General features: G+C 41.9%; 1 protein-coding gene across 1 annotated transcript in view; it reads right to left on the reverse strand.

The window, feature by feature from the left end:
* Positions 1-12,464, reverse strand: part of ELK3 (ETS transcription factor ELK3) — a 46,846-nt gene that overhangs the window by 6,731 nt on the left and 27,651 nt on the right. Inside the window, exons 2-4 of the mRNA XM_081878309.1 lie at positions 8,752-8,960; positions 6,935-7,729; positions 2,417-2,539 (exon numbers count right to left, since the gene is read on the reverse strand). Of these exons, the coding sequence (XP_081734435.1) occupies positions 2,417-2,539; positions 6,935-7,729; positions 8,752-8,958 (1,125 nt within the window). The 5' untranslated portion in view covers positions 8,959-8,960. The remainder of the gene's footprint in view (positions 1-2,416; positions 2,540-6,934; positions 7,730-8,751; positions 8,961-12,464) is intronic.

Below are 12,464 nucleotides of genomic sequence, written 5' to 3' on the forward strand. Positions count from 1 at the left end.
GGGGTTTTCAGGACTCTAGTTCTTGAAGCTGTGCTGCACAAGTTGGGGTCCACCCCCAGATTTTGGTGGCAAGTATCTTCTTCCAAATGCTCTATATCTAGTGTTGTATATACTCCAAACTTTTTCCCTCTCTCCCTCTCCTTTTGTGTGCATTTTAGTCAGGATCAAGCCTGTACAACGACGATCTACAAAACACTGGACTATTTCAAATAATGCATTACAGTATATACTGGATATGAATCTGGTTTGCACGAGGTGCATTGTTTATCGACAACCTGGGAACAGCCCACAACTCCTTCCCTGCAACACCTTCTCCCCAACTTCCATTTCTGCTTAAACACTACCCAGTGTCACTTAGGGGGTGTGTGGTTTGTTTTCACCCCTCCTGAGTGCACACACTCAGCAGAAAAGCATTTAATAGGACAAAGAGGGAATTTATACTTGGTGGGAATGCCTTGAGCACACCAATTTGTACAAGCACACAATTGTTAATGGAATGAAAGAATGCAAGCATGTTTGCCTGGCTTTAGTAGGCAACAACAACAAAAACAATATTAAAGCCACCAGTTTTTAGAGACGTTTGCAACAGGACTCTGACCTGAACATGAGAAGCAGGTATATTGCAACCAGATACCCGTATTTCAGCACAAATCCTTCTCTTCTTTGTATGAAAAAATCCTTAAACCCAGGAATGCAGATGGGATTGCAAGGTAGCACAACACAAACTTGAATATTTGCAGATAGCATACCACAGCACTGCTGCTACAGAGGTTTAATAAAAAGCCTACAGTTCTTATAGGCTGCATTTACGGACACACATTGAAGTGCCCTGTGTGGCAGGAATTTGGTGATCTCAGCCCCCACTCACTTCAATGGCATGGTAACCCTGCAGTTACATCTTCCTTGCTTGCTCCAGGTGCTTCCCTGACATAAATTTACTCCTTCCTGTTATTGGTAAGTGTAGTTTTCCTGCATCAGCCAAGGAAGCCAAATTCCAGGTGATAGTGCTAACATTTTCATACCCAGTATAATTTCTCCCTTTTTAAAATAGGGATTGAGAAAAGCCCACGATACTGTACTCATGGAGCCAAGATGCCCCTGCGATCATGCGCGCTTTTTCTACATTTTTAATCCTTGTGATTTTAAACTGTTCTTGCAGCTTCCCTTAACACAGCCTGAGATAGGGCATGCTAATCCTCTTGAGAAATCTTAATATTTGGTGGGGGGTTTCTATTTTCCCATGCGCAGCTAAGTTTTGACGTACAGTCTCTTTGACATATTTTGGCTGAAACATCAGAGCTGCCAAAAAAAACATAAGAGAAGCCTGCAGGATTGGGCCAATGGCCCACCCAGTTCAGTACTGTGTGGCCAACTGGTATACAGAAGCATACTACCTCTGACAGTGGAAGCAGAACAAAACCACCATGGCCAGCAGCTACCATGCTTGCATGAATTTGTCTACTGTTTCAGAGCCATCTGAGTGGGTGGCCATCACTGCCTCCTGTGGGCAGTGCGAAGAAGTACTTTTTTTCATCTGCCCTGAATCCTCCAGCATTTCGCTTTGTTGCATCTCTGTATGCATAATTTTACACATTTCTATTGGTGTCCCTTTTTGCTCATCTTTTCTCTAAACTAAAAAAGCCCTACACCGCTGTTGTTATCTTTCCTCCTAGGGGAGTTGCTCTATCTCCTTGGTCATTTTGGTTGGCCTTTTCTGAACCTCTTTCTGAGTTGAGGCGACCGGAACAGCACACGGTGTATTCCAAATGCAGCTGCATCATAGCTTTGTATAATGGCATTATGATATTGGCAATTTTGTTTTCAATTCCTTTCCTAATGATCCCTAGCAAGGAGTTTTGCCTTTTTCACAGGTGCCGCGCACTGGGTCAACATCAAGGTATCATCAAGGTGTCTGGCACGTGTGTTTTCACTAACTGTGACAGAGGGGGGACTTAGAATAAAAAAAAATTGAGAGTTGGGACCACGAGGATCATCTAGTCCAAACCCCTGCAATTCAGGAATCTTTTGCCTAACGTGGGGCTCGACCCCACAACCCTGAGATTAAGAGTCTCATGTGCTACCAACTGAGCTATCTTGGCTTATAATTATCAACCGAAGCCACCTCTGCTGCTGCCCTAGTGATAGCAATCGCCTGCCCCTTTAGGAGGCTGACTCCAGAGAAGCAATAAACCTCCTTCAGTGCAATGTGTAAAGTTCCTGCCTTTTGGCATCTTCATTGCTTTGTCTCTCACCCTGTTACTGAAGCTCCTTTCCTGAGAGAAGGTATTGTTTTTGCACATCTAATATTATCTCTTTTCAGAATGGAAATGCCTCCGCCCCCAGCCACAACAAGGTTCCTTTGGCTACCTGGCTAGAAAGCGCCGCCTCAGAGAGCAGAGTCATTGCTCCAACCTACCTGGAACAGGGTGTTTGGTCCTTGCAGCCTGGCAGGACTCAAAGGAGCGACGGGGCTGAGGCTGCTCCAGAAGTGAATGCTAGAAAGCAAGGGACTCGGGGTCAACAGCAATCCATTTGGGGTCTGCAAGACAAAAGACACACGGCGTGTGTTCCGACGTTCATCTACTCTTTGGCTTAGCCATGTCTTGACTCACATTGCCCGGCTGAATGTTACAGGAGGCCCTCCTCGTTGCTTCGCCCCATAGCTTTTTTTCAGAGAGATGTTTTGTGCTTAGAAACTGTTTTCCTTTCTGAACCTCGAGATTTTAAACATTAGCATTTTAACAGGGATTTGGTGTAAGAATTGTCATTGCATGTACTGTGCTTTCTCTGGGTGAGCTCCCATGCAACTTCTTTCTAGCTGCATCTTCTTGGAAAGGGGAACTATGAGCAGAAAATGATGGAGAAAGAGGGTCCAAATATGCCCTTCTCCTCACAAAAGGGCTGTTCTACATCTCACACTGTGATCCAAAGCTGTGTGTGTGTACGCAAAAGCACATGAACTGCCATAGAATCTGCCTATTATCACACTGTGTGGACGCCTAAGCATTTGCAGGACACTCCTCGTGTCAGTTCCCCTTAGGGGAAGGGGCCATACCTCAGCGGCAAAACAACTGCTCTGCATGCATCAGGTCATGGGTTCAATTCCAGCCGCCTCCAGCTAAGGCTGGGGAAAGTTGTCTCTCAAACCCAGGAGAGGCAATGTCAGTCACCATAGGCAAAATTGATGTAGATGGACCGCTGGCCTGACTTGGTATACGGCAGCTTCCCATGTTTGCAATCCTTTGGGTCTAGCTTTACCATGCTAGTCCAAAGCACTGAGCAAAACCAATGTACTCTGCATATTCTATAGCCACTTTTAAGTGCGAACACATGAAAAAACAACTAGAATACGAAAGCTGTACAGGTCTAAACTAAGTCAGCCCTTGCTCCAGAATACATGACAAAAATCACTACTGTTTAGTTCATTTTTGCTTTTTGGCCATGGCAGAATCTCTATGCTGATGTTGTTGGTATTATTATTATTATTATTAATTACCTTTGAGCATAACACTCTCCCTTCCTCTGCTTGTTTACTCTGCAAGTTATTTTGTTTATTAACACTTCAAGTCAATGTTGCTGAACGTTTCCCTTGTAGGATATGACATCACTCTAGAGCAAAGTACCTCTTTTCTTAATAAGGAAGCAGTTTCACTGCCTCATCGTGCTCAGTTTTGTTTTGCCACAATCACATGATACATCTGCCTAGCTGACAATGAGAAGGCACTTTGTTTTCTAACAGAGAAGGTAAAAAAAAGTATGAACGTTGCTTTTCTCCCCCCATGCTGCATATAATCTGGACAGCTCCATACTGACTATCACATGATGAGGGATTTAGCTTGGACCCTTAAGAATATGCTCTACCACTGAACTATGGTTCTTCCTCATTGCTTGCCATCATTAGCTCACATGAAGCAAAAGAAATTACCGTAGTACTTGCAATGATCCACAAATGTATATTTAGGTGGAAGTTACCAAACTTAAGGCAACAAAAATTTCCATAAATATCAGACATTGTTCTCACTTTTAATCTTTGAAGAAGAGTAGAAGTGGACATAATTATATATCATAAATGGTATATTTACCATAAAATGTATATTTACTGTAGGATGACAGAGTAAGACCCCACAGAATGCAACTTTCAAATCTCCTAGCCACTGGGACTTACTCCCCAAGAAAGTGTATAGGGTTGCCACTTTACAGCTACAACTACAAAAAGCCAAGTGATGCCTTAAATATTGGCACATTTATTACAGCAAGTTTTCATGGACTAGAGTCCATTTCAAAGCTTATGCCACAATTTATGAACTGGCATTTAACATGCTGGAAGACTGATGCTTTTGCTGCAACAGACCAACCCAGCCATCCTGCTGAAGCTTCCTGCACAATCATGTGCATGTTTCCGCCAAGGTGCATTTTGTTGAACTCCATGGAACATGCGCCCAGGTTAGTAGTTTGTAGCCCAAATCTACCTAGCTAGGCCTGTGTCGATTTTCAGATGCTATTTTCAGCAGCATGACTCATGAATGAATAAATCTGAGATTTCTTTTGCAAGCAGCCCACAGCTCAGAAAGCAACTGTCAGGTCATTTATTTTTAAAAGAACTGCAAAGTCTCAGGCTTTCATACCCAAAATAACTAGGTTTCCTTTTTTAGCATCATAGACCGAGTTGATCGCTGCTTAGTGTTAACTGTTCTACCACATGTCTTTTGGCTAAGCTCTGCTCCCTCATCAGCACAATGTCGGAATCCTATTGTTCTATACAAGGCTTGAGCAAAGAGCATTTTTTAAGCCAGCCTTCTCTACTCTGGCGCCATCCAGATGTTTTGGGCTACAATTCCCATCTGTCCCAGCCAAACGGCTTTAACCCCAAAAGAGGTAGATTTGGAATGTGATGGGATAACATCTCAGCCAGGTTATTATGTGTTTTAACACTTAAAGAATAGATGCTTCAAGGTGCAGTGTCTGTGTTCCCTGCAGAGTTAGTTTGTCCGACATTTTAGAGTATTAATAAGGTTTGTTTTTTAAAACTAGACAGAGACACCTTTTCATCAAACCAGAAAAGGTCATCAAAATAAAAGTGTCTTCAGTTATTTCCAAAAAGGACCAGGCTGTACATACCTTCATACTTAAAAGGATGCTGCTTTAAAATACATGTTCACGTTACCATGTTAAAATAGTTGTTTCTGAACTGCTGCTGGACTGAGTAACACACGACTCTTGCAAGATGGCAGCAAAGGAAGAGGAGGACTGCAACTGATTTCCATCAACAACCTCCCAAAGACAACAAAGAGAGCACCCAGTTCTCACTAGCACGATGTGTACCTTTCAGTGCTAGTGTAGAGCACCAACCTTCTGTTGTTACCAAATGGCTAATGTAAGCAGATGATGCCTGGGATTCAGTGACAGAGGATTCCAGACTTAAAGCCCATCTGATGCTTAATGCAAAAGGGAGAGACAGTTGCATAGACACTCATTCTGCCCTTAAGGAGTCAGCCTTTTTTATTCTGAATACCGCAAAACCACTTTATGATTAAAGAAAACAGCTTGACCTAAACATGTCATTTCATATTTTGTTTGAGAAAGGCCACGGTGCCAGCAAACTACAAAATGTAATTAAGCTGCTAACGGTCTATCCCACTCTTAAGGTTATGATTGCTGACTAGCTTTGAAAAGGGCGGGGGGACAGACAGTCTGGCCTCTTGTTCATGGAAGCATCCAGATTTCCTGGCATCTAAAGTGTCCACTTTCTTAGAAGGCTTTTTTCAAGCCTAATTGTTGTGGAGGGGTGTGATCTCTTGCTTCCCAGCTGCACTCTCCAGCAAGATCAACACACCCACCCAAGATTTGGCTTGAAGAAAAGCAAAAGCCTAACTGAGAGCAGATGGGCAATAGTGGGTTTACATGTATTTGATTGCTCTCTTGCTCGCTCGCTCTGTTTTTGTGTGTGTGTGTGTGTGTGTGTGCAGTGCCCCCAACAGCATCTCCACTTTGCACATGTGCCCATAAGCCCCAATGCTATGCAAGATTTGTCATGGGGAACATGTGCATAGGTTTCTAGCAGATAGTGTTGAGTTAAGTGTTGAGTTATCCATCCTGGAAAGCTGTTAATGCAGGGATGAAATTTACATGGAAGGCAGAGCATTACTGAGATGGGTCTTCTCAGTGGTGGTGCCCCTATTTGAACACCCTTCCCACAAAGATTTGGGAGGTGCCTAAAGTACAGTCATTCAGATTAGGGCGGTTTCATTTCCCCAGTGGTTTTTTATTTTATTTTATTTTATTTATTTATTTAACTACTGTCATTCAGGTTAAGACCTTTTCATTTCCCCAGTGTTTGATGGATGGATGGATGGACTGATTGATTACATTTGCATGCCACTTTTATCTTCCAAGGATCTCAAGGTGGTGTACATGGTTCTCCCCACCCCAATTTCATCCATACAACAACCCTGTGAGGCAGCTTAAGGGAAGAGTGTGAGCTTCATGGCTGAGTGGGGATTCAAACCGTGGTTTCCTAGGTCATAGTCCAACACTCTAACCATTATGCCACACTGCCTCTCTTTCAATTTTGCCTATGCTGATGTATTACCACTTTTACATATTTTACTGACTGCTGCTCTCCTGATTTTCGCTCCTGCTGTATTTGTTTTATTTGTAATAGCTGCTTTTTTTAAAAAAAAGTAACTTGATTATATTTTTAATCTAAGGGACATTTTAATAGAAAAAGGACTCATACATTCTTAATAAACTACAAGCTGCTTTTTTTCTTTCTGTCCTTGGGGGGGAAAGGCACTCTTTTCCCCAAGCGCATGCTATGGGCATCACTAAAAGGAACTCAGTTGGCAATCCTCTACATGGAGGAGTAAGTCCCACTACACTCAGCAGAGCTTACTTCTAAGTAAACATGAATAGGATTCCCCTGTCAAAGCCTTACCTGGGCAGTGAAGAAAGCAGGAGTCAGGGATCCTGAGGGGAGTGCTGGGCTGTTGAGGGCAATGGAGCCGAGGTCAGTGCTTGAAAGAACCATTGGAGGTGCCGAGATCTCCAAACCTTTGGGTTTCTTAGCCTTTGGGGGAAGAGAAGGAGATTTTGCCTTGGATCCTGACGAGAGGTTCAGTGGCTCGAGAGAATCAGAATCCTGGCAACTGGACTCCAAAAAGATGCTTCTGTGTTCTGAAGGGAGGGGTGAGTTCGGAGACACAGACGGCGACCGGGAGGAAGATGGCGAAGCCGACGAGATGCTGGCAACATTGGGCAACATTAATGAGGATATTTTTGCAGAGACAGAGGATGCTAAAAAAGCAGAAGCAGCGGCTGCCTCGGATGTTGATGGCAGGGACACTATGGGCCTCATGACTTGCTTGTCTGATTTGTTTGTCACAAACCTTATAACAGTTCGGACTTCTTCCAGAGGGGTGGGTCCCTCCAGCTTCTCCTCCAGCTTCTCTGTTTTGATCTGCTTGAGAGTTTCTGGCTGGTTTTGCAGGGAGTTGATGGTGAAAGAGGAGTACAACCCCGAATGGATATACTCATTACGGCTTGCGCCTTTCAGGGCCGCCAAGCCATGCTTGTGTTGCTCTCTACCTTCAAGAGGCATCTTGCAGTCGCTGTCCTGCAGCAAAAGGCTCTCCCTGCTGATTTCCACAGCATGAGGATCCATCTTTAAAATGTCAGGGAATGACACAAACTTGTACACAAACTTCTGCCCAATCACCTTCTTGATGATGTTCTGCATTAAACAGCAAACCAAGTGTGACATTTGTTAGTATTTTCACAAAGTAGCTCAGTGAACAGCATCTCCTCTACGAGGCACGAGGCTCCAGGTTTGATTCCTGGCATTTCAAGTTAAAAAAATCAGGTAGCCTGTGGGTTTACTTGGGCCTGGTGTGGTTACTTAGGCCACAAGTCCATTTCCCCCAAACCATGCCCACCTGTGTCATACCTGAAGTCCCTTGTGATGTCAGGTGAGAGGCAGGTGGCGATACGGCTGCCAATGACCAATTGGGAGCCTTTAAGCGCACTCGTAAATATGCACTGGCAAGGGAAGTTTTGCTGTCCCTGCTGATCAGCTGATCAGGAGGCCAGCTGGGATTGGCTGCTTGTGGGGACTTCAGAGCACTCCATCACCAGACATCATTGTGACATCAGGTGACTGACAGGTGGGCAGCCCCCACCCACCTGTCAAATTTGGCCTGCAAGTGCTAGAGGAGATAAGATCTGGCCCTGAGGTAACAGGGGATGAGAAAGACCCTCAGCCTGAGAAGCTGGAGAGCCACCACCAGTTGGAGTAGTCAATTCTGGGTCCGACAGACTAATAGTCTGACACTCTATAAAGGCAACTGCCTAACATAATATAATATGTGCAGTCTGATTGACAATGCTTCCTCCTTATAAACTGTCTGTAGGCTGCCCTGCCTTTAGGTGGCAGTTTGCTGGGGAATTTACTGCTGCACTGTTTTTGACATTTTGAGGGGGTTGCTTTTTGCATTTAGGCAAGGAAAATGATGCGTTTGGGTTTTAGTTTTTTTTTTAATTAAAACTTTAAAATATATTATTAATAATATATGGCTGGCTGAAATCTTTGTAAGTAAGTGGTATTTTACTGTCTGAATTTTCTACTCGTGTTAACTTTTTGTGAGCAGCCTTGGGGGGCTCTTTCTAGCCAAAAGGCAGCACTCCAACTTTAAAAAGCATATTACCACTCATTGCTTTCTTGTTTAAGCACTGCACAAATAGAATTTTTAAAATTACCTTGTCATAGTAGTATCTCAGCGCTCTGCTCAGTTTGTCATAATTCATGTTAGTTTTGTTTTTTCTGAGTCCCCACAGCTTAGCCACTTCTTCTGCCTTAAGTAGCTTAAATTCACCATCATTAGATGTCCAACAAATTAGGTGCTCATGTTTCTGATCGAGAAGCAACTGCAACAGGAACTGCCACAATGTGATTGCACTCTCCATGCCTGCAATAGACAGAAAAAAGGGGGGAGACAATGTAAACATTGCCTAACCTGCTCATCTTAGTTTCGACCACAACACTTATGTAGGATCATATACGCAATTATACGTGCTACAGGAAAGTACAAAATTAAAAAAGTATAAAATACTGAAGAAAACACATTTTAAAATATCCCATTAAACCCTATTGTAAAATTATTCTGTAAAAATTATCATTTTTTGCTAATCCTGTAGTATAATATTCCAGAGAGAGAGAAATATTCTAGCCTAAACCCAGCAAAGAGTGAAGCCCATTGATTTCAGTGGGCTTTGGCATTATTCCATGCTGGATTGAGGCATCCTTTTTAAAATATCATTTTTCACATTTAGCATATACTGAGATACATCTTATTCTGAATATCAAATGTTCCAAGGATTTTCCAATAAGCTACCGTTTTTACACAATGGCCCATTGTTCTCTCTCCCCCTCTCTCTTATCTCTGTAATAGTCAATGGGATCCAGGCTGCCATTGCATGGTCTTTCTCTCTCTCCCTCTCTACGCGTAGACACAAAGGGACTGCCTAACACTAATCTTATTTCTGTCCTGACTGTGTTCAGAATACTATTGTAATTCTGGGGTTTTCATTTTCCTGCTGTTGCTTTTGTATAAAGTTGATAGTGAAAGCAAAATATACTATGGCGATAGAGAACATCAAAGTTACAGTGATGTTCTTGTAAAAATGGACTGGTGTCAACACACCTGTACATGGACAGAGTACAGCTTTCCTGGGACAAATACATGTCTGAATACACCCTGTACACATAAAAGTGAAAAGGCCACAGATTGTTTCCAGAACTTCTCACAGTTTACTTTGTTTAGAAAATGCTGGGCTTATGTTCGCTCAGTTCTGAGCTGGATATTGTTGTAATATTTCTTTTTCATAGCCTCTCTTCCTTTTTGCTATTACATTTTTGGGACTACACCCTTCACACCTGGGCAGAGAGATACACATGCCCATCATCTCAGTGCTAAGACTTAAGGCATTTCTCAAGTCTAAGCAAACAGTTTGAACCGTGATAGGAAAATAACTCTTTTTGATTGTTATTTTTATTTTTAAAAACGATAAAGAATTATGCAATATTATAGTTTAACTTAGGATCTTCGGTACATTGATGCTGCACCTTGTTATAACTTCTTATAATATTTTATTTATTTAAAACATGTACCCACTACCCTTCATCCGATTTGGATTCCAGGCTGGTATACAACTAGACCTCGTATTACAATATCAAACGATAACAGGAAGACAGCAAATAAGAGCAAAACTAGGATTTACAGCAACCTGAAATGTATTGCCAAATAAAAATGTTTTTGCCTTGCACTGAAAAGATTGCTAAGGTTTTATTTACATGTATTTGCTTGCTTTCATTTTGTAGACGGGTGGAATGGCTTGACCTAGCCAGAACCATGTTGTGCTTCGGTAAAGTCAAGACACTTAAGAAACCATTTCTCTCTTGCTTCTTCGTTGCATGTGGTGCTTTTTCTCTTTGCTTCTCCTATCCAGATTACTGATTCCACCCACCTAGTAAACTCAAGCAGGGAGGGGGACCTGCTATAGTTTAGTCTTTCAAATTCTTGCTCCTTGTTTCAAAAACAGCATTGCAATTGTAAAACACAATGGCATAAAAGCCATTCTGTTTATTTCAGTGCAATTTGGACTTGTGATGGCAGAAGACAGCTAGATAATCCCATTTCATACATATATTTTTTGCTAACAGAATGAAACGATGCCCCTATTTGTATATTATTTTAAACCCTAGTTTAAAATAAATTATGGTTTAATGTGAACAAGCTGGTAGATGCTGCTAAAATGCAGGTGTTTGGCTCCTGTCTCTCTTCTGCCTGGAGGATACAATCAAGACACTAGCTTTTTGTGATGAACCAGCGCTCATGGTTTGTTTCCTTGTAACAAACCACAGGCACAGTAAAACAACATAGTTGTTGTTGCCTTACTAGTCACTATTTCTTTTGCAGCAACCAACTACAAGTGCTGTTCTGCATGTAACACAAAGCCAGGCTCTGGTTTGTTTCTTCCCCTGCGGGAAGGAGCGAGAGAGGAGCAAAGAACATGTTCAAATTAAACCATAGTTGATTTTAAACTTTAAAATGACAAACCATGTGAATGTCTTGATTCAAACATCTGACCAGCTGTGTTCAATATATCAACCAGAGTAATTTGTACAAATATTACTTAATAGTGATGAGACCAGTAGATGCCTATACTGTGCGCAACCAATCTTGTACTGAAATTCTGGATAACATTATATGCTTCAATTAAGAGTGGAAAGGGGGCACACAAAAAACCCTGCCCCCAATATCCTTACACGTATCACCCTCTTCTCAATCCCCAACCTTCCTCAAGTTGAACGGGGAAGGTCTATAAGGTCACAATTGCTTGGTGTTTTCATATTTTATTATTTGAAGTTATTTATTTTGTGATCCATTTTGAGAACATTTCAACGTAGCGGGAAAGCTCATTTAAATAAATAAAACCCGTATCTGTGCAAACGTCAAAGATCTACAAAAAATTAGCATCTATTGTTTATACAACAAGGAAAAAGTAAATTAGTAAGACAGTTAAAGCAATATATTTCTGTCATTCTATTAGTAAGATAGTTAAAGCAATATATAAGCAAGGTAATATTCAAAGGGAGACATATTCGTACTTCTTCCAGTCAGTCTAAAATATAAGATCATTCTAAATAATGTGATTTCAGAATATCTGTAAATCTACAATCTCTGCCTTGGAACTGGTCTACAAACTAACTATGCCTACTACTTAAGCCTAATTTTTAAACTTCCCTGCTTCCCTCTGCTTTGTGTACAATACCTGGGGAAGGTTGTTCAAGAGAACCTGGAAGCTTGCCACACTTTTGTGACATTTTCTCTGGTCCCAATAAAGGTGTTGCCCTGTTGTAGATTTTGAAATACAGTACAGTGGTACCTTGGGTTACATACGCTTCAGGTTACAGAAATAACAGAAATCCGCTAACCCAGAAATAACAGAAATCGCGCTGCGGCAGCAGGAGGCCCCATTAGCTAAAGTGGTGCTTCAGGTTAAGAACAGTTTCAGATAAAGAACAGACCTCCGGAACGAGTTAAATACTTAACCCGAGGTACCACTGTATTTATTTTTATAAAAAGCGGCCTTATGTGCACATTTTCTGTATCTGCCACTAGGTGGCACACAACTTCTGAGTCTTCTTGTAACTCTTCTACATTGGCACTGAATAATTTCAAACGCTTCCTTGCAAAGTCCCAGATGAAGCTGTGCACAAGGAATCATCCCACAGGATTCTGTTTGCAAACCTATCAGGCTTTAGTGCAGCCTTATAAGCAGAATTTTTAAAACCCCTTTTTCTTTTCTAGAAAAACACATTCTATGTTATTAAACATTTTAATTCTTCTGAGAAATTTTCTAACGGCATTATGCAGACTCACGTACAGACACAGGTTTATTAACCTGAG

This window comes from Podarcis erhardii, assembly GCF_964252035.2.
Source record: "Podarcis erhardii genome assembly, chromosome: 10".
Classification (NCBI taxonomy): domain Eukaryota; kingdom Metazoa; phylum Chordata; class Lepidosauria; order Squamata; family Lacertidae; genus Podarcis; species Podarcis erhardii.